The sequence below is a fragment of the Onychomys torridus genome, chromosome 23, assembly GCF_903995425.1.
Source record: "Onychomys torridus chromosome 23, mOncTor1.1, whole genome shotgun sequence".
Taxonomy (NCBI): Eukaryota; Metazoa; Chordata; class Mammalia; order Rodentia; family Cricetidae; genus Onychomys; species Onychomys torridus.
Window position 1 is genome coordinate 59,046,401 of NC_050465.1, and position 27,647 is coordinate 59,074,047.

The 27,647-nt window shown below is 47.6% G+C and overlaps 1 protein-coding gene and 1 long non-coding RNA gene across 2 annotated transcripts; both read left to right on the top strand.

The window, feature by feature from the left end:
• The first annotated feature begins 9,480 nt into the window (after positions 1-9,480).
• LOC118573318 lies at positions 9,481-10,356 on the top strand. The gene is made up of 3 exons (XR_004943610.1): positions 9,481-9,646; positions 9,735-9,785; positions 9,909-10,356. It is a non-coding gene; the product is annotated as an uncharacterized LOC118573318 (long non-coding RNA).
• A 2,655-nt stretch (positions 10,357-13,011) lies between these two features.
• Positions 13,012-15,513, top strand: Cdk5r2 (cyclin dependent kinase 5 regulatory subunit 2). Its single transcript, XM_036173705.1, has one exon. It carries the CDS (start codon positions 13,208-13,210, stop codon positions 14,309-14,311), a length of 1,104 nt encoding a protein of 367 aa, XP_036029598.1. The 5' UTR covers positions 13,012-13,207; the 3' UTR covers positions 14,312-15,513.
• Positions 15,514-27,647: the final 12,134 nt, after the last annotated feature.

Consider the following 27,647-nt stretch of genomic DNA (forward strand, 5'->3'; position numbering starts at 1 on the left):
AGCCAGTCTCTTTAAGACAGACATCATGTATTTTCTCTCATCTCCTAGATTTTATTCCTATGGATACATAAAATCATGTATGTTTGCATGGCGTGAAAGTAGAAACAGAATTGACTAAGGGTCAAAGGGGACCAGCAGGAGGGGGAGGGGAGGAAGCGGAGCAGAGGGGGCACTGGGGGATACACTCAACATACAATGCATACCTGTATGAAAACGGCTTTATGTAACAGAGGGCCATGTACAAATGCATGCACACAAAGGAAAATTTAAAAGGAAAGCAACAGCCATAACAGAGAGAGAGACAGAGACAGAGACAGAGAGAGACAGAGAACAAAAAGATACTAAAGATGAAAGAAAAGAGAAAACAAACGGTTTGAGGATGTTCAGAGGGATCCACACTCCAGCACAGTGCCGACCATAGTGCAGTTTGGCGTGTGCTTCCTTAAAAACCGGTCGGGGACAAATGTCAACAGCCTAGGAGGTTCAGATCCTTTTACTTGATGATTTTTTAATACCCCAGATTCAGTTAATTAGATACAGAGATCATTTTTCATTAGTTCTTTAAGAACTTCATATAATTTTTTTTTAAAATCATATTCACTCCTCGACTTCTCCCATAGTTACCCTCCCTTCCCTATCCAGCCAATTCTCGTCCTTCTGCCCCCGCAATCAGGTTCAATTTGTGCTGCCTACATAGTCTCCGATGTGTGGTCATCCACTGCAGTGGGGTCAGCTGACGGGGGCTACATTCCTAAAGAAAACTGACTCTCCCATCTCCCAGCAGCTTTCAGTTGCCAGTACTTCCTCTGCTAAGGGTGAAGACTTCATGTTTGCCTCCCTTCTCCATGCTGAGATTTGGTTGAGGGCTGAGCTTGCGAGGGGCTTGTGCATGCTGTCACGTCAATGTGGGTTCATCTGTGTAGCTGCCCTGCTGTGCTTGGAGGACACTGTTCGTAGCTCCCCACCACCTCTGGCTCTTACACTTTCTAACCCTCCTCTTCTGCAAGGATTCCTGAGCCTTGGGAGGCAGGCACGTGATACAGATGGCCCGTGTAAGGCTGAGCATACCACTGTGTCTATTCTCTATACTTTGGCCAGTTGTGGCTCTCTGTGTGCATCATCATCTTTGCTCGGTCCTTCTGCAAGAGCGGTCAGTGCTCTTAACCACTGGGCCATTTCTCCAGTTCCTGCCTCTGTCTTATTAGGACAAGGATTAGTTCTAAGGAACTTGCTCAAGGACCTCTTTAAACAGAGATTAACAGGGAGTTGGGGGTAAGATAACTAAATTAAGTATGTATGAAAAGGCTTTATGGAAGCCCATTATTTTGCAAGTTAATTTAAATATACAAAATTTTTTTTTAAAGGAGTTGAATTACCTGAATGGGTGGGCAATGCTTCACCTGGAAGACACTGGTTATTAAATGAAAATGTCAGTGTCAGGTATGGGATATCTCCTTTTGAGATATTGGTCAGGGAGGCCACGGAGGACTCCTAAAACAAGAGAGGCTATTGGCATTGTTTTTGGTTGTCTACCATCATCACTAGATGTAAGACCCCATTGCTGAAGATACAGCATAGTTCGATTGCAGGGCAGAGAAATCAAGTAGGAACTGACCTGGAAACTTTTCACTGCTGGCTGCTTTCATAGTGCTGAAGGGTGTTATGCAGGCAGCTGGGAGAAAAGCCATCAATGGACTTATCCAGTCATGGACCCTCCATGCTACAATACTGACCTTCTAGGAAAGATATGTTCGTGGTGCAGTAGCAGTATGAATCATATGGGGATAACCAGCTGCTTTCTGATTGGATTTGAGACCTGCCCCATGGCCAGGGATTCATGCCTTGTACTGCAAACCTCGTCAAAAGCCCATGCCTGGGGAGGACATAGAGGACCTAGTGGGGGAAACCTACTACTATTGTCTTGCCAAACTGACATACTGTCAAACTGCCTTTAAATGTTCAAATAGGTTAGTGTACCCTTCAACCTCAGTCAGAGAGACCTCTCTTTGCACTGGGTAGCAGTCAAATAATAGATTCATTATAACACGAATTGCTAAACAGTCTTAATAATAATAATAATAATAATAATAATAATAATAATAATAATAAAACAACAACAGAGCCGTGAAAAGCTGAAAGATCAGAGAAGCAAAGCAAGCCACAGCCAAATTCACTTCGCCAACTCCTCAGCCAATCCTGTTTTCTCAGACTGGAAGCCTCTGGGTCCTCACCAAAAGGGTCTCAGCTGAACTGCTACTTCCACTAGTTTAACTCCAGGAAATTCTCAGTCTAAAGAGAGAGTTCCTGTTTCCTCACGCCTTATATACTTTTCTGTCTCCTGCCATATTACTTCCTTCCTACTGTTGGGATTAAAGGTGTGTGCCACCAGGCCTGGCTCTGCTCCCAGTGTGGCCTTGAACCCACATAGATCATCCAGATGGATCTCTCTGCCTCCTGAATGCTAGCGTTAAAGGTGTATGCTGCCACTGCCTGACCTCTGTGTTTAATATAGTGGCTGGCTCTGTCCTCTGATCCCCAGGTAAGCTTTATTGGGGTACACAATATATCACCACAACTCATACTTAGACAAAGTGCTGAGAATAAGTAGCTATCAAGTGCTCAGCCCTAAATGAAACCTCTATTTCAACCACTACCCCTTACCTCCACGTGACTTAGGGAACACCATGAAAAAAAAACGATGGCAAGAAAAAAGAAAAAGAAAAGAAAAGGAAAAGTGAGAGCCAGAGGATTGGGGGACGGGTGTTGTAAAGTGCCATCTTGTAAAACGTGACATGGCCATTTCTCTCATGAACTCACAGCAGCTGCAGTTACCTGCACAAGAGAAAGCCAGCCATTAATTCCGGCATGGATGAGAGAGAGTCTCTGAAGGCCCCACCCCTAACAGAGGTGCTTGATGGCTGGTGCAGGAAGAAGAATCACTCTTTCTTCAGGGTATGGCCACTGGTGGGTTGCGCATGCTTTTGCAGGCAGTGTTAATTGGACTCAGTGAGTTATAAAAAGAAAAAGAGAAGAGAGTCCATGAATGTGGGAGGGAGGCTGGGGAGAGTGGGAGAGAAGAGTTGGGGGTGGAGCTAATCAAGACACATTAAACATGTGTACAACATTGTCGGGGCATGAGTACAAATATTCTTAAAAGAAAGATCATAAAATTATGAGTATAAAATTAGGCAGAAAAATGGATATTTAGGAGAAGAAAACGAACAGTAATAAATGATGAATTCTGAAACATGGATAAAATACCACAAACATCTTAAAACCAGGAAAAATACCCTTTCAAGTTTGTTTTTTTTTAAACTACCAATTTCTTTTCTTTTTTTTTTTTAAGATTTATTTATTTATTATGTATACAACATGCATCCCTGCATGCCAGAAGAGGGCACCAGATCTCATTACAGATGGTTGTGAGCCACCATGTGGTTGCTGAGAATTGAACTCAGGACCTCTGGAAGAGCAGTCAGTATTCTTAGCCTCTGAGCCATCTCTCCAGCCCCCAAATTGTTTTATATATATATATACATTTTACACACACACACACACACACACACACAGAGAGAGAGAGAGAGAGAGAGAGACAGACAGACAGACAGAGACAGAGACACAGAGAGAAAGAGTTCCTCCATACCACTAGGATCAGTTTATAAATCAACTTTAATTTACTAAGTGAACATTTCTTAAACACTCAAATTATATTGACTGTGTAGAAAAACTGAAAAAAAAAAGTAGATGCTTGGGTTAACCAAATTACTGTTAATGCAACAAAGACTTGAGATAATCAACTGATAAGATATTTGGATCAGAGGTTTTAGGCTTTCATACACGATAGGTTTGGCCCGGTTTTTGGTTGTTTGTTTTGTCTTGTTTTAAGTGTGGTTACACACCATGGCTACAGCAAAACCATTTACTTGGCCTTATGGTGGGAAACCAAAAGAAATGGAGGCTGGAGTCCATTATTGTCTTGGAGCGTGTGTCTCCAGTGAGTTAAGACAGCCCACTGGTTCCTAATAATTAACGTTTTCACCACTTTCTAAAGCCACCTATTCTGTGGCTTAAGCTTTTAACACCAGATTTAGGAGAACATTTAAGACTCAGACTAAGCCTAAATCCCAGCACTCGGCGGGCAAATGCAGATGAATTTCTTTGAGTTTGAGGCCAGCCTGGTCTACAAAGGGAGTTCCAGGACAGCCAGAGCTACACAGAGAAACTCTATCTTAGAAAAACAAAAACAAAAACAAAAAACAAAACAAAACAACAACAACAAACAAACAAAAACCAAGAACAAAACCAAGATTCAAACTACAGCCATGCCTAACTACCCATAGCCTTCCAGAGATTGGTTAGGAAATTATTGGCCTGTTGTAGGCTAGTCCACAAACTACATCAAAGTAAACAACTGTGGGGTTCAAAATAAAACCCAGAAGTGGCCCATGCTGAAACCAGGTAGCTGTGGGTTGATGGAAACCCTAAGATACTCCTCAGATGCAAACCAGACAAGCAGTCTTGGATGAGGACTCTGGGGTAGCTTCAAGCCCAAGTCCACCCAGCCCCATATGCTGCCCCCAGAGGCCCTGTGCTAATAGTCCCAAGGACAATAAATTGTTCTCTGTGACCACAGCCGGCTCTTATGCTGCCTGGCAGGTCTGTGGGATTCAGAAGCATGATGCGGGGAAGCATCAAATTACTTCCTTGAACAGGAAGCTGACACCTCTGGCATGCCATCTGGCAACATCCCAGAGGGAAGAGTTGACAACTGCGCATGGCTTTTCTGTGCCAAAGCTTTTAGTGTGAGGAAGGGTCACTGGGACCCAATGAAGATTCCAAAACAGATATGATGCTGGATAGTACCCTGAACCATTGATGGGGATGGGAGGTGGCCTGGTCCTTGGTGGGACTCAACATTTGGGGTTTTGATGGGGTTAATTTCTAGCGAATTTCATGGGTTGAGAGTGTGGAAGAAGCAGCTTCCTGAAGGCAAATTAGAGTATGCTGACTGTGAGGAGGGCAGCAGGGGTGATATTGGTACTGTCCAGAGAGAATAGTGGAATACAGTCATCTCTCTCCCAACCTCTTCTTACATTGGTTCCCCCCCCCCCCCCCCCCCCCGAGACAGGGTTTCTCTGTGTAGCTTTGGAGCCTGTCCTGGAACTCACTCTGTAGCCCAGGCTGGCCTCAAACTCAAAGAAATTCATCTGCATTTGCCCGCCGAGTGCTGGGATTTAGGCTTAATCCACCTGCCTCTGCCTCTGCCTCCCGAGTGCTAGGATTAAAGGCATGCGCCACCACCGCCCGGCAGTGCTTCCATTTTTGAGCCCACCTAGACAAACGATACTTCTCTAGTTTGGAGGAAGAGCTAAAAGTCATATTTTTGCAACCCTCCCTTGGGAAGGTTTTGCTGGGCAGAATAGTTTAAAGCTTTAATTTTGCCAAGTGGTGGTGGGTGCACGCCTTTGATCCCAGCACTTGGGAGGCAGAGGCAGTAGGATCTCTGTGAGTTCCAGGCCAGCCTGGTCTACAAAGCTAATTCCAAGACCGCCAGGACTACACAGAGAAACTTTGTCTCAAAAAAGCCAAAATCAACCAAACCAAACCAAACCAAACCAAACCAAACCAAACCAAACAAACAACAACAACAACAAAACCAGTGGTTCTCAACCTGTGGGTCTCAACTTCTTTGACCAACCTCTATCGCCAAAAATATTTACATTACAATTCATAACAGTGGCAAAATTACAGTTGTGAAGTAGCAACAAAAATGTTTTTATAGTGAGGTCACTACCCCATGAGGAAGGCTGAGAACCACGGCAATAGACAGTCCTCTCTGCCCTCTCTGCTCCCTACTCAATCAAAAGTATTTGTGGGGCTGGAAAGATGGCTCAGGGGTTAAGAGCACTGACTCTTCTTCCAGAGGATCCGAGTTCAATTCCCAGCACCCACATGACAGCTCACACCTGTCTGAAACTCCAGTTTCCAGGGGACCCCAACACCCACGGCAAAACCACAAATGCACATAAAAATTAAAAAAAACATAAAAAAGTATTTGTATGTAAGAGTCCAGTTTACAAGCCAGCAGTGGTGGGCCACCCTTTAATCCCAGCACTCGGGTGGCAGAGACCGGTGGATCTCTGAGTTCAAGGCCAACCTGGTCTACAGAGTAAGTTCTAGGATAGCTGAGGCTATGCAGAGAAACCCTGTCTTGAAAACAAACAAACAAAAATATCCAGCTTATAAAGTTAGGAATGCTTTTAACCAGAGAAGGTCAGCATGAAAGACTGGGTTGAGAGTTGGGGTCATTAACTCAGTTATAGAGTGTTAGTCTAGCATTCACAAGCTCCTGGATTTGATCCTCATACCTCAAAATAAAAATAAATAAGTAATAAATAGTCCTTAGCAAAGTGAGGTGTCCTGGCTATTTTTATGTCAATTTGACATAAGCTTGTGTCATCTGAGAGGAGGGAGCCTCAATTAAGAAAATTGAGGTGGCGGCGCACGCCTTTAATCCCAGCACTCGGGAGGCAGAGCCAGGCAGAGCTCTGTGAGTTCCAGGCCAGCCTGGTCTACAGAGCAGATCCAGGACAGGCACCAAAACACCACAGAGAAACCCTGTCTCGAAACAAACAAAAACAGAAAGAAAGAAAGAGAGAGAGAGAGGGAGGGAGGGAGGGAGGGAGGAAGGAAGGAAGGAAGGAAGGAAGGAAGGAAGGAAGGGGAAAATGCCTCCATAAGATAAGGCTGTGGGCAAGCATGTAGGGCATTTTCTTAATTAGTTTTTGATGGGGAGAGCCCTGGGCTGGTGGTCCTGGATTCTATAAGAAATGGCTGAGCAAGCCCTGGGGTGCAAGCCAGTAAGCAACACCCCTTCATGGTGCAGGTTGCCTCCAGTTTCCTGCTCTGCTTGAGTTCCGGTCCTGACTTCCTTTGATAACGCACTGTGCTATGGAAGTGTGAGCCAAATAAACCCTTTCCTCCCAAGTTGCTCTGGTCATTGGGTTTCATCGCAGCGATGGTAACCCTAATTAAGAGTGGTGGCATGCCTGTAATCTTGGGCTACATAAGACCTTATCTTTGGGGTAGGGGGGAATTTTCCTATTTTGGAACCTGGGAGGGGAAAGTGTGAATTAACAAACCTGTTTCAAAGCCCACCCCCCACTTGCCCCTAATGCTGTACAAATTAAGAGGTAAACACAAATGACTTTTATTCAGACAAGGTAGTGAAGCAATTAGCAGGCCCATTAGGGCCCTTCATATGAGTTACTCACTAACCGACATCATCTTCAGGGAGTAGGTCTTTTGCTGCTGTGGGCAGGGGGTCGCTGAGCTCTGACTTGACCATAGTGACCATTACCATAGTGCTTGAGACTGGGCAAGAAAGGCAATGGCCTGGAGGGGACCCAGTGTCAAGTGAGGGAACTAGACATTATTTAAAAGTTCACTTGAACTACTGAATATGAGAATGTAGGGCAAGCAGGAGTTAGATTAGCTGTAATGTTGAAGGAAGAGGGGGATGGGCAGGATTAGCTGGTCATTAAATCCTGGCCTCTGTAACTGACCCCTGGGTGCTAGTCACTGCACAGCTATTTGTGGCCATTTTTCAAATCTCTGTGGCCCATATTGTACCTCCTTTGTAGTCTGAACCCTACTTTGTGTCTTTTTGTGTTTATATTACATGCCCAATACTTTACAGACTCAAGTATCTCAAGTAGTCTTGTATTCACATAGTTTGCAGAACATTTTGCGCCTCCAGGCCCTTAAAAAGCCGAACGGGTTCTCCACTGAGGATGTGGAGCTTTGGAGAGGCTCTGGGATGTGGGATGTGGAGCTGGAGAACACCTTCTAAATAGAAGACAGGGTGAGCGTGGTGCCTGGCGAAAACAACAGGTTCATAAAGTTAAAGAGCCACAGTGGGACCAGACAAGGCTACTGATGTCAGACAAACTGTTACCAGACAATGACCCCGAGAGTCAAACCAAACAACAGCCCAGGAAAAGTCTGAGTTACGGTGCCTGTCAGAGCATTAGTCAAGAAGAAATAACAGCCATAGATTTTTGGCTTCAGAAACAAACAAAAAATAAAAAAGCAGTAGTGCATTCATTCCCACCATTTTAGGAGGAAGAGAAACATGATAGCAGAGGAACCTGTGTTCATGGTGTCAGTCAGGCAACCCTTCCCTGGTCATAAAATAGAGATCATATAACTTGTGATATTTAACACTTTTGAACACCAAATGCATGTGATACATATGCATTGTTGAATTTTATAAGATCACATAGCTGGTTATGTGGGGCGTACTTGTAGTCCTAGCACTCAGGAGGCAGAGACAGGTGGCTCTCTGTGAGTTTGAGACCCAAACGGTCTACATACTTAAGTTCCAGGTCAGCCAGGGCTACAAAGTGAGACCCTGTCAAAAAAAAAATTAAATTAAATAAAGAGAATAAAAATTTACAATAACCCTTGATGATGTTTCATAGATCTCAAAGGAATTAAGACAATATCTATAGGTTGTAGCTCCTAAGTGGAGGGCTGGATTAGAACCCAGACCCAAGTGACTCTGGAACTCACATAGGAGTCTTTGTCTCCTTTAAGGCGACAGACATTTTCTGAGCTACTTGTGAAGGAATCAGTCAGATTTCTTCCTGGTTGCTCACTTTGCTAAAAGAGAAGTCTGGATCAGTGCGCCTCTTTTCAGTATCATACATAGACTGGACCCCAGAGGTCAACCCCTGTCAGGAGTGATTCCTGAGGGAATCCTGTAAACCAAGATAAGAAAGAGACCAAATACCCTTCAGGAACTGTGGTAGAGCAAAGGTGAGCCTCAGAGCAGCCAGGAATCTGTGTGCAACTCCGGAATACAGCTGAGCCAGCGTTCCCCCTAAGAGTCCTTAGAAGTGCGGTTTGTACATCTTGCCAGGAACCTCCTGGCTGAGGACACGGGATGGGAAGGTAGGCTTCTCAGAGGGGCTGTTCTCAGTGAGTGGATTAGGACAAGGTGAGGGACTTGGTACTAGATGAAGATCCAGTCACAGTGGCAGCTTCTAGCAGCCACCTGCCTGGTTGAGATGGAAACGCTGATTCCAGCTCCAGCCCCCAGACAGGCTAAGAATATCTCAACGGAGCAACAGCCGCCGCCCCCGCCCTTCTTGATCTGCTCATGCATCTGTAGCGCTATCCTGGGAGCAGTGAGGAGATTGAGTGGGGGGATGCTTGGGGTGCGAGGCAAAGGAGAGGATGCTAAGAAGGGGCTTGGTTGGAGGCTGGAGGTGAACTAAGAAAGAACTGCTGGGAAGGGCTGTGAGGACCAGGAAGCCAAAGGGAGGTCAAGACAGGAACCAGACAGCTGGGGTTAGCAGTGGGGAGAAGGATGAAAGAGGGCAGTGTAGGTGATAAGAAGGAGGACATGGCTCCTTCTTCCATCATGGAAAAGACCAGAGTTCATGGCCAGGCAAAGGAGCTTCCAACTTACCTCCACCCTCTTCTGTTCCTTCTTCTGCATCTTCCACTAGCTCAACATTGGTCCCTGCTCTACCCCAGAGCATCACATTCCTTTCCCAACTCTATTCCCTGTTCTGAAGAAGCTGTATGTGAGCTCCTAAATCAAGTCCTTCTAGCACAGAGCCTTCTATTAAAGGCAGAGGTGAGAATGGGGGGTTCCTGGCAGCTTGCACTTTCCCTGTCAGTTCTTCCCTGTGCACGTCCTCTCTCACTCTACTTTATTATTTTAGGAGGGGTTCACCTCCCCAAGGCAATGTGCCTGACAACTCAGGTCTCCTGAGGTAAGTCCTTAAGAGAGGGAAGGAAAGAGGGAGGGAGGGAGGGAGGGAGGGAGGGAGGGAAGGAGGAGGGAAGGAGGAAGGAGAGAGGGCTGGGCTGGTTCACATTCTCTCTGTACATCTCAGGGCCAAAGAGCCTGGGTGGAGCTGTTGGATTTTCAAGGGAGCTGGAGCAAGCAGCAGGCTTTAAGCATTCAGATGCCCAGGCTGCGTCTTCACTCTGGCTGTTTTAAGAACCTGCGCTGCCATTAACCTCTTCAAAGATGCGTGGATGCAACATGTAGGGTCTGGGATCTCCAGGTTTAATGTTTACTGGGGGAGACCCTGGACTTCAATCTGCTTGGGCCCCTTCTCTTGTTTGCTTCCTTTCCAGGGTCTCCGGTAGAGCTCCTAGGGACAGAGGAATAATTTGCATTGCTAATAGCCCAAGCTCCACTCCCCTTGTCTCCCAGGCTGAACTGCAGACACACAGGCCTCACATGGATGCTGTGCACACAAAGACTGAGCCCAGCAGACAGAAACAGATTAGGGGGAAGCAGACAGGGTTGGAGCTAGAGAGAGACACGGATTCATAGGCCGAATTTGATTCAGAATCAGAGCTGCAGGGCTGAAAAGGCTTTAGGAACCTTTCTGTACAATTCCTGAAACACTATCTTATTCTTCTAATAGCCATTTTTATCTGATAATCACGTCAAATCTCTGAGTTTTATCATGAAGAAACAGAGGCTCAGAGAGACCAAATGACTTTCCCAAGGTCATGTAACTGGCAAGCTCTGGGCCATACCTCCTAGCTCCTGTCTTTTAGACTAAGTCCTCAGAGAAAGAGAAGGGAAGGTTGGCTAAATGGATAAAGAGTTTGCCTTGCATGGCTTGGAGACATTCCTAGCTCACCTTCCCGGGGAGGTGAATGAGGGGCTCTTCTAGGGTCAGTTGGTGGGGGCCTTCATCAGCAAGTCCTGCACTGGGCCCTATAGCTCTTGGTCTGGACCCGCTGCCATATCCTGAAAGACGGTCGGTGGGTGGGTTGTTCCACATAATCTGAAGAGTCGTCGAGACAGCCAGGGAGCCTGCTCTTAGCACGGTTCCAGAGGCCAATACAGGAAATGGTCTGATAAGAAACAACATCCCGAAACTAACATAATTAATGAATCATACACAGGCTCTAACCATAACCCAACCAGAAAAACAGTTACGGATGCGGCGAGAAAGTCATCAACCTTCTATAAAGCCTACCTCCTCCATGAAGTCTTGCTGGTTCCACTAGCTTTACCCCCCTGGACCACTACCCTGTAAAATGCACTTGGCTTTCACTCCTTAGTCTTAGCGCCTCCCGCTCATCCTTGCAATCAGTTCAGAAAAGCTCCCTGGCAGAGGTGGGATTTCAAGAGCTTGGTAGAAGGCAATGTGGTATTCTGAGAGAGGGGTGTGGCCCATAGTACATGCTCAGAGACCCTGGAGGCTAATCAGGGCAGGACAGAGGAGTGCCTGTGAGCCAGAAAGAGAGCTTCAGATGGTGTAAGGGGGCTAGGAGACCCTCAGAGGCACGTGGTCTGGGGACCCCGAAACAGGAAACAAACAGGATAACAGAAGGTCACAACTGGAGTAGGGATACCAACATGAGATATCCATGATACAGAGATCATGTCCTCAGTGGTACCAGCAATAGTCCTAATGTCAATGAGAGACTCCTGGGAGCCAGGATTCCTCCACGTGCCAGGTTCCTACCAGCACAGCTCAGTCTCCGTGGGGCCCGTCCTTAGCTACCAGTGAGCCAATGGTTCCTTGGGCATCAAAGACTGACTCAGGAGGGTTTGCAGGAGTAAGTGGGGCCAGTTATAGGAGCTACAAGGAGGGAACATTTTCCCACAGTGATGGAGAAAACGAGAGGTTGGTCAGAACAACTAAGGCCACAAGAGAATAAAGATCAGATTCAAGGGCACAGAGAGACCCTGCTGAGAAAGAGTGCATGGGGACCGGAGAGGCGGCTCAGCCAGTCAAATCACTTGCAAAGAGAATAAGGATCTGAGCTTGGTCCCCAGAAGCCTTACAGTGGGAGGCAAAAACCGACTCCCCAAAGTTGTCTTCTGACCTCCAAACATGCCTGCTGTGCCAAGCATGTGCACCTCCCCCACAATAAGTAAATAAATAAAAATAAAAAACAAGTCTATATGTGACCATGGTTGCAGCTAAGGGAGAAGATTTGAGGAAGCTGACCTCAGCTTCCAGGAGGAGGTGGGTGAGCAGCAGTCGTGACTTCAGAGAAAGCTGACGCCCAGGGGGATTCTAGAGCAGCCTACCTATAATGAAACACATACAGAGAGGTGGGACCAGCTGGGCCCTGAGCAGCAGAAAGCTGTTTAATGATTAAAATCCACCTCAACTTGGACCCAGGTCTTGACTGGAAGTTAGGCCAACCCTCCTGGGTCTGTTTCCACACAGAAGGCTCCATTTGCTGTCCCAGCCTATGGTCATCAACTGATCCAATTTTCAGAGTTCCCTGGAGTCCAACCATCCATCACGGCACCCAAGGGTGAGATCAATGTGTTGGTGGGACAACCAATCAAAAAGGAGCTGTCCAGGGACCAGAGCCAGACGCAGGGAATCACATACAGGGACTTGAGACTCCTTGCTCCCACCCTGTGAATCAAAGACCCCTTGCCAAAGGAGGAAGGGTGTGTGTGATTGCTCAAAGTCTCATCTACCAGCATTCTCTCACAGAGCAGGCATGTGCTGTGGGTGGGGGGGGCGACGAAGAGGAAAGCAACGGGATGTCCAGATTGGAGAAGCTAGCAGGTATAACTGGGGTGTCGCGATGAGGGCACTTACTGCCATATTGCCTACTAAACATACTCAAAGGTGAGCAAATGGAAGGCTGTTCCCATGGCTTCTATACTGCGGCTTGGACCTAGTGTATCAAAACATTCAGATCCATGGTCTTAGGACCTGGAGGGAGAGATGGAAACAGCCGTTTCCACCCCAACCCCCACCACTCAGCCCGAGAAAGAGACCCCATAATCACACCCTCTCCCCTTCTCCTTTTCCTCCTTTTCCCCCTTTCCCCTTTTCGGGTAAAGGTAAGGGACTGAAGACTCCAGGCGGTGGGTAAGGCGGGACTTTAGATTAATATGTAATATCCTATTGGTCCGAACAACTGCCGATCAAAAGCATTTGGAGTCGGGATTGGCTGCGTGAGGCGGGGCGCGGCGTGGCGAAAGAAGGGGCCCAAGGGGTGGGGCTGACGCTGCAGCTGGCGCAGCTTCGGCTCAGAGCAGCCGCCGCGGCGCAGCAGAGCGGCTCCTTCCCCCGCCCGTCCGCGCGCCGGGGCCGGGGCTAGGCCCCCCACCGCCGGGTCCCCCGGGGCTGCAGCAGCAGCGGCGCCGCCCGCGGTTCCCGCCGGGACCCGGGCGCCGGCCCCGCTCTGCAGGATGGGCACGGTGCTGTCGCTTTCCCCTGCTTCCTCGGCCAAGGGCCGGAGGCCGGGAGGGCTGCCGGAGGAGAAAAAGAAGGCGCCGCCCGCGGGGGACGAGGCGCTGGGGGGCTACGGCGCGCCGCCGGCCGGCAAGGGCGGCAAAGGCGAGAGCCGGCTCAAACGGCCGTCCGTGCTCATCTCGGCGCTCACCTGGAAGCGCCTGGTGGCAGCCTCGGCCAAGAAGAAGAAAGGCAGCAAAAAGGTGACGCCCAAGCCAGCGTCCACCGGTCCCGACCCTTTGGTCCAGCAGCGCAACCGCGAGAACCTTCTCCGCAAGGGCCGCGACGCCCCCGACGGTGGCGGAGCCGCCAAGCCCCTGGCCGTGCCGGTGCCCACGGTGCCCGCGGCCGCTGCCACCTGCGAGGCCCCGTCGGGGGGCAGCGCGGCCGCCCCGCCACCGGGCTCAGGCGGGGGAAAGCCGCCGCCACCGCCACCCCCAGCCCCGCAGGCGGCACCGGCGGCGCCCGGAGGCTCGCCGCGGCGGGTCATCGTGCAGGCGTCCACCGGCGAGCTGCTGCGCTGCCTGGGCGATTTCGTGTGCCGACGCTGCTACCGCCTCAAGGAGCTGAGCCCCGGCGAGCTGGTGGGCTGGTTCCGCGGCGTGGACCGCTCGCTGCTACTGCAGGGCTGGCAAGACCAGGCCTTCATTACGCCCGCCAACCTGGTGTTCGTGTACCTGCTGTGCCGCGAGTCGCTGCGCGGGGACGAGCTGGCGTCGGCCGCCGAACTGCAGGCCGCCTTCCTCACCTGCCTCTACCTCGCCTACTCCTACATGGGCAACGAGATCTCCTATCCGCTCAAGCCCTTCCTCGTGGAGCCCGACAAGGAGCGCTTCTGGCAGCGCTGCCTGCGCCTCATCCAGCGGCTCAGCCCGCAGATGCTGAGGCTCAATGCCGACCCCCACTTCTTCACGCAAGTCTTTCAAGACCTCAAGAACGAGGGCGAGGCCGCGGCAGGCACCGGGGGTCCACCGAGCGGAGGCACGTCCACCACCTCCTCCTCGACCGCCAGGGACAGCTGCGCGGCCGCCAAGCATTGGACTATGAACTTGGACCGCTAGGGATTCCCAGGGGTCGCGCCCGCCCCCCCCGCCCCAGCCCCTCACACACACCCGGAACCGCCGGGACCATTAAGCCTCCGCCGCTATTACCGCCGCTCTACGCCCAAGCTGGGCGGAGGAGGAGCCGCCCCTGCCCCGGGGTAGGGGGAGGTGGAGGCTAGGACGCCAGAGGCCGCGGTGTCTGGATTTGCTGGGCGTGGGGTGGGCGTGGGGGATGATCGCGGGAAGGGCACCCCCAACTTCGTTCACCCTTTCCGTCTGTCTTCGCCTCCATCTTTCCATTTCTGCCCGGGTCTCCCTCTTCCCTGCTGTGGGCATCTCAAAGTCCACCACCTTGGGGTTTGCCAGTTCCTCACCTTTCCGTGTCTTCATCCCTCCTTCCGTCTGCAGCCTCCTCTCTCTGCCTTTCCATTGGTTTCCCTGGGCTTTACCCTTCTCTACCTTACCCAGAGCCTGATAGTACCCCATTGCCCTCCCTGCTTCTCCAAACCCGTGTTTCCATGAACCCTTCCTCCTGTCATATGTCAACACCTTCCCTCCTGTCTGCCTTCCCTCTCTGCTTGTATCATCCTGCATCCCCCCCCCCCAGCCTCCCCACCCGAGATTCTGCACTCCCCTCCCCAGATCAAAGAGACCCTTAGTTTTTTATTTGGATGGACTGATATGCGACAAGAATCTGCAGTCCCAGGTGCCCAGGCAAAGATCAGGGTGGTCCTTTCCCTCACCCCTACAGCCTCTCCCCACCTTGCCAACGTGTTGCATGCTGGGAGTTGAGGGGAAAGGGCTGCTGCCTTCGTTCAGGAGACTGAGATTTGAGGACATGATCTATCCTGGTAGACTACCTCGCTTGCAGCGGTGGTGTTGTCTCTGTGGATGGGTAGAAAGAGAAAGAAACCTCTTCTTATTCTGGGGGAGGGGTGTCCTCTTCCTTATCCTTAGATTTCTTGTTATATCCCCTCTCCACACTTTAATTTATTTCGCTGTTTCAGGAGGGAGGGTGGGTGGGGAGGGGGCTGGGCCGGGAATTGTCCGAGGTGCTGAGCTGGGCGGGACCGGAATCCTCCTTGGAGAATACCAGGGACTGGGTTGGGCCTAGGGCCGTGTCCAAGGTGCCAATGATGCGGGCCGACGGCGCGGGCCGCACTATCTGTCTGTCCGTCTGTCCTGGAGAGAACTATAAAGCGCTGGAAGCGCCTACAGATGGTTTTGCGCCGGCCTTTTTTTGGGTCCCTGAAGGGTGGGGATGAAGCCTTCAGGGGTAGGGCAGGAGGGCGAGAGACAGGGGTCTAGAGGGGAAAGCAACCTGCTACCTGCCTCCACCGGCTTTCATTTTAGAGTAAAGCGTGATAAGTCAAGGGTTGAGGCTGAATCCACCTCCCCATCCTGACCTCCATCTTGTCTGCCCTAGCTCCTTGTTAATGCCCAGGCTACTTAAGGACAAATGGTAAGGACAGCAGAAGTCACTCCCCTTCTATGAGGCGACCCTTGAGACAGAATTGGCTCTCCACAATAACTATTTTTCTTTCCTTTTATTCTCTCCACCATATGTTGGATCAGGAGGCTAGCAAGGCCTGTCTAAGCCTGTGCTTATCTCTCAGTTGGGAACTGAGTACCACCTCTATGTACCCAATCGTTACCGAGTCACACTGAGGCTGCTTTGGACACAGGCCTAGCCAGAGCAGTCATTGGAGGCCCATTCCTGTTCGAGACTCAGACCTTGACCCTTGATCACCAGAAGAATGTAGATATAGGCAGAAACAAAAGGGGAGACGAAAGCCATTTCGAATTGAAGGAAGGGAGGAAAAAGGCCACTGGGCTACAAATCCCTGCTTAGTCCCCCCGTTGCCTTCTCAGTTACACAGCGAAACAGCACGTTGAGTGCTGCGCCCGCTCAAGGAGGACTAACTGCAGGCACAACGTTTGCGGTTGCGAACCTGGTGGCCACTGTGGCCGCGAAGATCCAGGAAGAGTTCCGGGAGGAGCGGGCCAAGAAAAGGCCTCGGGTTCGCTGTCCGTGGTGCTGAAGGGTGCGTTCGTGCAGGGTGGGGGCTTGCCCTATCAGCAAGAGCAGGGACTCGGCCTGAGCTAGATCTTCTGAATAATTTAAGAGTGGGGTGTAAGCTACTCTGGCGGCAAGTTACAGAAGTCTGGCCCGAGAACCCTGGAATGTTGCCTCCCCTTTGCCCTCCTCGGAGGACGGTACTTGGCTTTCACCTGGCCTGTACCCATAGCCAGAGCACCCGGCCTGGAGGCGGAAATCCTTGGTCCAGATTTGTGAATCGCGTTCCCCGGGGGGAGGGGGAAAGCTAGCGGAAGGGAAGGCGGGAGCTGCCGCCTATTGGCTGGAATTTGGCGCAGTCAACGCGGTGCCGTCATCGCTCGGATTTGGGAGGAGGGAAAGGAGGATCACTTGGGTCACTTCGCGGCTGTCGCTATGGTAACCAGCCTAAGCGGGCGGGGCCGCCTTTCCACTCTCCTACCTTTGGGCAGGGAAAGCATCCTGTTTTTCCTAATTTGGAACTAATTATTGAAACTAGCTACTTGATTGGAATTTCAGAGTTAGAGCAGCCTAAAGGAGATGAGGAAGAGACCCGAAAGCCGATGGAGATCCTTAAAAAATTTGCCCTGGGGGGAGACTCAGGATACTGCCCCGAACTCATGGACACAAGCCTGAGTTCTTTTTACTCTCAGGGTCGCGCGCGTGCGCCCACACGAGTACACGCCCTCATGTGCGTCCTGGAACCAATAGTCTGGCACTGAAGAACTCAGACGAGCAGGGAAAAAAATCATCAGTGAGTGGTGTCAACTTGCCTTGCTGTGTCCCAAAGCTGGAGACACAGCCATAATCCGATTAGAGCTGGGGGTGGGGTTCTGGAAGATGATCAGCAGGAGTGCCAGGAAAGCCTTCTGGGTTACATTTGGCCAGAGTCCTGTTTTCTCTGGTGGAGGGCAATAAGAAGAAGGGGGCAGAACAGTCTCCGAGAAGTCGAAAGGAGACCTGTAATGAGAGAGAAAGAAGCGCCTTGTCTTTCCTGCCAGAGATTGAACCTGGGTAGGAATGCATCCGGGCTGCTGAAGAGGGCCTAGAACTCCCTGGAGAGCCCGGAAGAGCATAACGGAAATGGAGATCGGAGACAGAAACCCAACTGGAGCCATGACTCAGCACTTCCCCTTGCAAAGCGCCGAAGTCCAGGGCCTGGGAAGAGTGGAGGGCCTTGGCTAACCGAGAGACACTTCCCTTTGCACGATGCATACATCAATACACAGCCAACAGCATATATCTGAGCTCAGACTGGCATGAGCGCATTTATAGTGATGAAGATTCGTTCAGTTATATTATATACATACGTGTGCTCTCTGCTTCCGTGTCCCCCTTGCTGAAGCAAAGGACATTCTGTCCTGAGAGCCATGTTTGCCTGTCCCCAGAATACCTTAGCACTTACTGGAAAAGGAGAAATGTAAAAAACGCCCAGCTATGGGAGGGTGGTTGTCATGGAAACCCCTTTGCCTGCCAGCCAGGGTGCCCAGCAACCAGAGCGTCTGGCAGTATCCAGGAGGCTATCCTATGGCCTCTGCACACTGGGACTCTGCCTCAGGCATTCAGATGGGTACTTCTGGAAGGTTTCTGCCAGGGAGGATCCCACCCTAGTCAGACCAACAGAACATCAGGGCTAGCTGGAAGTGATGAGTAGGGATCTGACCTTAAAGTGACCCCCTTCTTTGCTTTTTAAATGATGTTCTCTCAACCTACCCTTCAAGGTCTCACTATGCTTGGCCCGAGCTGGCCAGGAACTCAATGTAGACCAGGCTAACCCAGAATTTGAGGCAATCCTGATTGTTTTGTCTTTGCCTCCTGAGTGTGGAGTTACCAGCTACAGCTCTACCCGGCTTTGAGTAACACTCTTCACCCCCTTGTATGTGGTTTTCAATCATTTCTGGGAGTGGCCTCTGAAACGGAAAGCACGCTGCCTCATCTTTTCCACTCCCTCCCCACGCTTGTCTCCTGAGCTGTCAGCTGCTCTTAAGATCTCTTTCTGCTTGGACCCTTAATAATTACTGGCTTCTCTTAAAGTACCATCGCCATTTCTTAACACCCTTAGTCAGCTAGCTATGGTTAAAGTTTAGCTTGAAGACTATAATTCTTAAAATTAGTCTCTCCCTTTATATTTTATATATGGCAACCTAAAAGTCAGGAAGAGTAACAATGAAAAATATAAATGGAGAAATAAATACCTCTTTACAAAACAAACTTCCTGCGTGGCATTCCACCAAGGGAGGGGGAAAAAAGCATAGTCAGAACAGTATGGTGTCTCACAGCTATTTGGGAGGCTGAGGTTGGAAGATTCCTTGAGCCTACAGGACCAGATCAGCCTGCATAACAGACTGAAACCCTCAACTTAAAAACAAACATATTCACATATTATCCCAGAGAAACCACACAATACCCAGGAAACCCTAAGAAGAGTGAGTGAAGTCAGCCATGGTATGCCTGTGATCCCAGCACTTTAGAGGCTTCCGTAGGAAAGTCAGTTCGAGGACAGCCTGTCAAGGATTGGGAGGAGGGGAGTAGAGAGGGCTTACTAAAAAAGATGTGGCACTGGCACAGGAAGGGCAGCTCAGTAGAGGGGAAAAGATAGTCCAAAGCTAAACTATGTCATGCTGGGAATCTAGTGTAGGGTGAAAGTGCCATTTAGAATTCACTGGGGAAGATGAGGAGAGCCTGTGAATGGCTTGTTTACAACTGGGTAGCCATTTAGATAAAGCGGGGGGTGGTCAATCCTTTCTCATTCTTTACCCTCAAAATATATCTAAATCTGATCAAAGACTTGGAGGGAAAATGCTATATGGCTTTAGATGAGGAGGCAATTTTAAAATGTCTGGTAATGTTGTAAATGTCCAGACTTTACACTCAGAAGTTCCAACCTGTAGAATTGGTGCTAGAGAAATACTTGAAGAAATACATAGACAGGACAAGGTTTTTGGTTTTGTTTGGTTTTGTTTTTTTTTTTAACTTTATTATGGCTTGGAAAGGGAAAAGTTAGACTTGATTTAAATATCCACCAGTATTTAGTCAGGGCCAAGTAAACTTTGATATATCCTACTTACCGAATTTTAGGCTATTCAGTTAAAAAGAATGAGTTAGCAGGACATGACTAACACAACTGTGATTTCTTCACTCACAAAGCTGAGACAGGAGGGTCATGAGTTTGAGGTCAGCGAAGGCTGTATAGCAAAACCATGTCTCAAAAAAACAAAAATAAATAGGGCCTGGAGCAATGGCTCATCAGTTAAGATCACTGGCTGCTCATCCAGGGGGTGGGGTTGGATCCTGAGCACCCACATGGCAGCACACAAGCCTTGTAGCTCCAGTCCCAGGGGATCCGATGCCCTCTTCTGGCTTCCAGGGGCACTGCATGCACAGTGATGCACAGACATATATGCAGGCAAAACACCTATATACACAAAATAATTAAATTAAAATAACAATAAATTATATTAGTATTCTTTGCAGTTAGAAAACAGTAACTAATGTATTATAGTAAATATTAGAGTAGAAATTTGCATGTAGGCTGGGCTTGTGACATACAGCTTTTTTTGTTTGTTTGTTTGTTTGTTTGTTTGTTTGTTTTTGAGACAGGGTTTCTCTGTGTAGTTTTGGTGCCTGTCCTGGATCTCGCTCTGTAGACCAGGCTGGCCTCGAACTCACAGAGATCCGCCTGGCTCTGCCACCTGAGTGCTGGGATTAAAGGCGTGTGCCACTGCTGCCCAGCGTGAAATACACTTTTAATGCCAACATTCTGGAGGCAGGTTGCCAACATTCAAGGCCACATAGCAGGCTTCAGGTCAGCCAGGACAACACAGTGAGATCCTATCTAAAAAGAACACGACAGAGAAATAGCACAGCACCTGGCATGTAACAAGCTCTAAATAAATGAGAGCTGATATGAACCTTTACCTGGTTTGACTGAGATGAACACCATCGTTTTGCATCTTTTCCCATTTACTTCTTCAGAGCCATTAATAAATGAACTCTAAAAAAGCCGTTAGTTGCCAGGTGGTGGTGGCAAACAGCTCTAATCCCAACACTCAGAGGCAGAGGCAGGGGATCTCTGAGTTCAAGGCCAACCTGGTCCCCAGAGTGAGTTCCAGGACAGCCAGGTCTACACAGAGAAACCTTGTCTTGAAAAACCAACCAACCAACCAACCAACCAACCAACCAACCAACCAACCAAAGTGACAGTCTTTATGTTTGTCTTCCATCGTCAGTAAGCGTGTGACTAAATATGTCTTTAGGATACAACTGTGGGACACATTCCTTGGTATTCAGATTTTTCTTCCCTTCTTATGCTATATTTGAGCTTTTTTTATTTTTTGGTGTTTCAAGACAGGGTTTCTCTGTGTAGCCCTGGAACTCACTCTGTAGACCAGGCTGGCCTCCTGAGTGCTGGAATTAAAGGCGTGTGTCACCACTGTCCAGCTGAGCATTGATTTTTTTTTTTTTGCATTTAACTTTAAGATTTTTTCCTTACATTTATAGTGTATCTGTTTCATTAATTGATCTATTTTTCAGGATTTTTATTGAAATTGTCATTTTATTTTATGTGTATAAGTGTTTTGCCTGCAGTTATGTATGCTCACAATGTGTGTGCCTAGTGCCCACAAAGACCAGAAGAGGATACCACATCCCCTGAAACTGGAGTCATAGATGGTTTGAACCACCATGTGGGTACTGAGAACCCAGGTCCTCTGTAAGAGTAACAAGTGCTCTTGGCTGCAGAGCCATCTCTTCAGCTCCTGGACTTTATTTTTTAAAGACTTACTTATTTATGTATTTTATGCATATTTGTGCCCTGTCTTCATGTATACCTGCATGCCAGGAGAGGGCATTGGATCCCATTATAGATAGTTGTGAGCTACCACGTGGTTCCTGGGAATTGAATTTAGGATCTCTGGAAGAGCAGCCAGTGCTCTTAACCACTGAGACATCTCTCCAACCCCAGGGAATTAATATTTTTATCCGGTGGGAAGTTGAAATATAACCATTTTTTCTCAAATTAAGAGCATGTTTTCTCCAACTTTGAAGTCTTTTTTCCCTAGTAAATGCCTATGGTGGCTGCATTATTATTATTATTATTATTATTATTATTATTATTATTACTACTACTACTACTACTGTAATTAATTTGAAGCAGAGTTATCTATGTTATCTGGACTGACATCAAACTTATGATTCTCCTTCCTCAACCTCCTGGACTCTGGGATTAAGGTGTATCCGACCATGACTGGCTGTTATCTTGTCATTTATTAACTTCTCACACAACTCTGTTGTGTTCCGTTGTCCTACTCAGCTACTGATGGGCCAGGCTATGCCTTTAGTAACTAGGTGTTTGTCTGCAGGCATGCTTCAGTAGTGGAACAAAGCCCTGGCTTTGACCCCAGCACTAAAACAAAGCCAACCAACCAAACAAACAAACAAAAAGACCAATTAGTTTTTGCATTATACTCACTGTTCTTTTTATATTTATTTGTCTGTGGGGGGCAGGCACGGATGTCATGGTGCATATGTGGAGATCAGAAGACAACTTTGGAGAGCTATTCTCTTCTCCTACTATTTGGATCCCAGGGATAGAACTCCAGTCCTCAGGCCACACCACTGAGCTATCTCACTGGCCTTTATTATTCTTGTGGTAAAAGCCTTGAAAACCATTCTGTCAAATTCTATAAAATTTCTTTGAGAGTTGGATTGGGATTTTATTGCTTTCACAGATCAATTTGGGAAAATCTGAGAATTTTACAATATGCAGTCATTCTACCTAGAAACACACACGGGTTTCCATTTCCTGTGATTTTTTTTTTTTTTCCTGTGCCTTGGTGAAGATTTACAGCTTCACGTAGACATTTCCCACGCTTGTCATTAAGTTAATTTGGGAGTATAATTTCTATTGCCATTATAAATCTGATTCCCCATTCTTTTTTTTTTTTTTCTTCTTCATACAATGTTATAGGAAAAGAAAAGATTTAACAATGTTAATCTTATATCTTACTGGAATTTCATTAGTTTTGTTTTCCAATTTAATTTCTTAAATTTTCTAGGCAGACAGTCCACTGTCTACAAATAAGGTCATTTTTTATTTTATTTTATTCTGGTTTTGCAAGATAGGATTTCACTATGTAGCCCTGGCTGCCTTGGAACTCACTCTAGATAGGGCTGGTCTTAAACTCACAGAGATACGTCTGCCTCTGCCTCACAAGTGCTGGGATTAAAGATGTGCACTACCACTGCCCAGCATACAAGGGGTCATTTTGTCTTTTTTGAATATTTATTTTAACTGTGTGTGTGTGTGTGTGTGTGTGTGTGTGTGTGTGTGTGTGTGAGAGAGAGAGAGAGAGAGAGAGAGAGAGAGAGAGAGAGAGAGAGAGAGAGAGAGCGCACACACACAGTGACAGAGGTTTCATACTGTTTCTGGGAGGTAGAGTTCAGGCAAACTTGAGTGCTAAGAATTAATCTTGGGTCCTCTGCAAGATCAATATGTGATGCAGATGGGAGATGGGTACACACTCTCACTCATAGCCTTGGAGGTACTGGCAGCTGTTAGCTAATAGGAAAGGGAAAACTGTTTTTCTAAGAGTATAGCCTTGGGGCTGGAGAGATGGCTCAGCAGTTAAGAACACTGACTGCTCTTCCAGAGGTCTTGAGTTCAATGCCAGCAACCACATGGTGGCTCACAACCATCTGTGATGAGATCTGGCGCCCTCTTCTGGTCTGCAGATATACATGCAGGCAGAACACTGTATACATAATAAATAAATAAATCTTAAAATAAATAAAAGAGTGTAGCCTCTGGTAGATTGACCACCTTCCTGTGGAAGACCATACATTCAAGCACAAATTGGTTTTCAAGGGTTTCTTTTAAAAAGGATAGGTGGACAAGAGGACTGGATCTGGGAATAGTTGGGGAAGGGGTGAATATGGTCAAAATATATTGTATGAAATTATCAAAGAACTAATTAAAAAAACCTCAAATGCACACATGAAAAATGTCTACTTCACCATGAAAAAGAGCAATGCACGCTCCAAACTGCTAAGCCTATCTTTTCCCATTCTACTGCACTAACTATACAGTGCTCAGTGGTAGTAGTATGAACAAGGTTAAAAGACATGAAAACATCCTTCTTTGCTCCAAACTTTTTGTTTATATTTTTGTATTTTTTTAAAATTAGACATTTAAAAATATTTATTAAAATAAAACAAACAAACAATAAAGGACCAGGTGGCAGAGGAAGGCGTTAGATCCCCTGGAACTGTAGTTACAGATGGCTAGAGTGGCCATGTGGATGCTGAGAACTGAACCAGGGTCCTTTGCAATAGCAACATGTCCTCTTTACTGACCTGTTGCTCCATCCCCGTTTTTTGTTTGTTTGTTTGTTTGTTTATTTTTCTTTTTTTAAAATTTTTGTTTTTTCGAGACAGGGTTTCTCTATAGCTTTGGAGGTTGTCCTGGAACTCGCTTTGTAGACCAGGCTGGCCTCGAACTCACAGAGATCCACTTGCCTGTGCCTCCCAAGTGCTGGGATTACAGGCATGCATGCACCACCACTGCCCGGACCGTTTTTTTGTTTATTTGTTTATTTGCTTTTTTTTTTTTTTTTTTTTTTTTTGAGACAGACTTTCTATGTGCTCCAAGATAGTCTAGAATTTGCTTTGTAGCCCAGGCTAACTCTTATTCTCCTGCCTCAGCCTTGTAAGTGCTGGGGTCAAAGTCATGTGGCACTTATACTCAGCACGTTACCCATAACTTGGGCCGTGTTTCTCATATTTTAACCTTATTTGTATTTTAAATCTGAATATTCAGTTTTGTGTACTTTTGTGAACATCATCTCGGGTCATGTTTTAGAAGTTGGTGAAATTTTAATCAACCTAATCACTGAAGCTGCTTGTTTTGTGCTGAGCCCTGACTGAATCATGTCTGACAGCATGACTCTGGAGATGTACACACTGCTGATATCAGCTGGATGGATGTCCTGTAATTCCTCTGTCTCCCATGACATTTAAAGGCAGCGTGATGTGATGTCCAGAGCAAGGCGAGAAGCAGAGGCCGAGTCTCCTCTGTCTCTAGCTGCTGCTCCCAGACTGTACTCAGCACCTTTGGATTCCAGGTTTGTTTGTGTTTAGTTTAAATCCACCAGGCAGAAACCAGACACTCATAATTCTTGTGTCAATCAAATGCCGGTGATAGGAACATGGTTGTTGCTGAAGTGAGAACTATTGCTACAGCAGTTGAGCTATTAATAAATATTGATAGGGCCTAAGGAACAGAGACAGAGTTCAGATGGTGCCCCAGGATGCTTTCATCAACTCTCCTGGTCCTTGAGGCAGTGAGGACCCTGGAGACTGGGCCTCCCATAAGCTTTCCTGGGACCTGGGTAACATGTGTTTACTTCTTGCTGCCAAGCTTGAAGCCCAGTGGGACCTGCGTGCCTCTCTCTGGAATGCCAACCAGGGGACTTGCTTCTGCTGCTGGGGCGGGGGGAGGGAGGGGAGGGAAGGGGAGGAACTCCCAACAGCCTAGCCCAGCACAGCAACATTGCTGAGTCTAGGCCTTTGGAAAACAGGCTTGTCCTCTTCTGGGTCTTCTCACTCCAGGGATCCCCTAGGTTGCTTGAGAACAAAAGGATGGACATCTGAGCCCCACCTCCAACTACTTTTTAAAGACAGAGTCTCATTATGTAGCCCTGGCTAGCCTAGAACTTTTTCTGTAGAACAGGCTGGTCTCAAATTCATAGAAGCCCTCCTGCTTCTGCTTCCTAAGTTCTGGGGCTAAAGGAGTATGCCATGGCCTGGCCTGCTCACCTGCTTTGTGACCAGGGGTGAGCGGAGGTGAATTGGAGATCCTAAACGTTGCATTCATACCTGTGTACTATTGCTTAAATGAATGTCTGTGCTGTAAGGAGTAGTAGAAACAATCTGAGATTTTCAGAAAATCTCTAGTTCCTCCCTTTAGGACCCTGGGGCTCCCCCACAACTCAGCTGTCATATAGCTGTTCAGTATTGTGGGGAGGTGCCCATGGATGGCCTCCCTTCAATAACAAAATATACAGACACTTGAGTCTCTTGCAAACCACACTCTCTTATATGTTTTAAGTTAGATTGCTTATAATGCCTAATACAACATAAATACTGTGTACGCAGCTGCTCTGCTTAATTTTGGAGGGAATACTAATAATAAAAAAATCTGCATGCTCAACACAGATGTTATTTTCCCCATTTTTTTGTGTGTGTGATGTATACATGTGTGCATATGTGTTCAGAGTTTGACAATGGGATGTCTTCCTGTCTTCCCATCTCATTCTCCCTGACATTTTCTTTCTTTCTTTCTTTCTTTCTTTCTTTCTTTCCTTCCTTCCTTCCTTCCTTCCTTCTTTCTTTCTTTCTTTCTTTCTTTCTTTCTTTCTTTCTTTCTTTCCTTTTTTTTAAATTTTAAAACACATTCTCCCACTAAACCTGGAACTTGGCATTTTGACTAGACTGGCTGGCCAGCAAGGCTCCATCCAGGATCCACTTGTCCCCACAGCCACACCAGGGTGAGAGGTGTGTGTCAAGCTTGCTTTGTTTTTGTTTTTGCATGGGTGCTGGGGATCAAACTCAGGTCCTTCTGCTTATGCACCAAGTCCTTCACCCACTGAGTCACCTCCCCACCCCTCAAATACTTTTGATCCCTGTTTAATAGAATCTGAGTGTAAACCCATGGGCCAACTCTATGGAAAAGGCTGCTGTGGGGCTGGGGCCATGGCGTGGTGAGTAAAGCGTTTGCTGTATGGGTGTTTGAACTTAAGGTCTGACTCACAGAGCCCAGGAAGAGCTGAACACATTAATGTGTGTGTGTTTATAATCCTAGCATTCCTACAGCAAGGTAGGAAGTGGAAACATGATAACCTCTAGAAGCTTGAGGGCCAGCTAACCAGAGGAACATAGGGGTGGATTAGAAACTCTGCCAGAGGCTGCAGAGATGGCTTGGTGGTTAAGAATACTTGCTGCTCTTGCAGAGGACCTGGGTTCAGTTCCCAGCTTCCACACAGTGCTTCACAACTATTTGTAAATCCAGTTCCAGGGGATCTGATGCCCTCTTCAGATCTCCATGGACACTATGCATACATGCTTATCCATAGATGCAAGTAGAACACTCACATACATGAAATAAAATAAATGCACCTTTAAAAAGAGAGAGAAAGGCCATGTCAAATATAGTAGGAGGTGACAGCTGATAACAGAGGTTGTCCTCTGACTACCACAGGTCCACATATGTGGCTGGGCCCATACACACACATAAACTCACATACAGATGCATGTACACATACACAAGCTAATTAAAATACAACACAATAAAATTAAAATGTACTGTTGCAAATGTCGGATGAAATCATGTGGACGGATGTGCTTTATATGTTCTAAATCACATAAGGTGTCCTGACTCTGGTCCTTAAGTGTATAGTCACAGATGTGGTCATTGTACAGATGGTACATGCAGAACACCACAGGGAAATAGTGTGGGGACTGGAGAAATAACCACGGGGGATGAGGATGTATCTCAGACCTTACCATCCAAGCCTGAGACCCTACCTCTCCTTTCTGCACCGCCCCCAGATCACTCCATGCTGCAGTGTGAAATAAAGGATAGCACTGCCTAGGGCTTCCACGACAATTACAGTTGCGTTGCTAAGCAACTTGGCATCCAGATCCAGAAAGACCTAGTGCTCTGGACCTGGCCTTCCAGCCTCTTTTAGCTACTTCCTCCTCCTCCTCCTCCTCCTCCTCCTCCTCCTCCTCCTCTTCCTCCTCCTCCTCCTCCTCCGGCCTCAAGAAAGCAGAGGGCTGCTGGAGAGGTGGTTCAACCTTTAGAGCACTGGCTGTTCTTCCAGAGGACCGGAGTTCAACTCCCAGCACCCATGTGATGGTTTATAAACAACTGTTCATAACTCTGCAGGCACCCAGCACACAAGTGGTGTGCAGACATATGTGCAGACAATGCACCCAAAACAAAACAAAACAAAACAAAAACAAAACAAAAGCAAATATTAAAAATAAATTAATAGTGGAAACACATACACATGAGAGACAGAGGGAAAGAGAGAGAGAAGAGAGGATTTCTCTGACTCATGGGAAAACTGGGATGCAAAATTCGAGGATTAGACAGTAGGGAATGGCATAACTTTCAGGCTGGTCTTTGCTTCTGCACTCACCAATGAATGCTCTGAGCGGAACTGTTCAGGCACCGTCTGTCCTCAGTGTACAGGGTGTGTCTTAGCAGCACCTCTGTTTTATAATGAGGTCACTGAG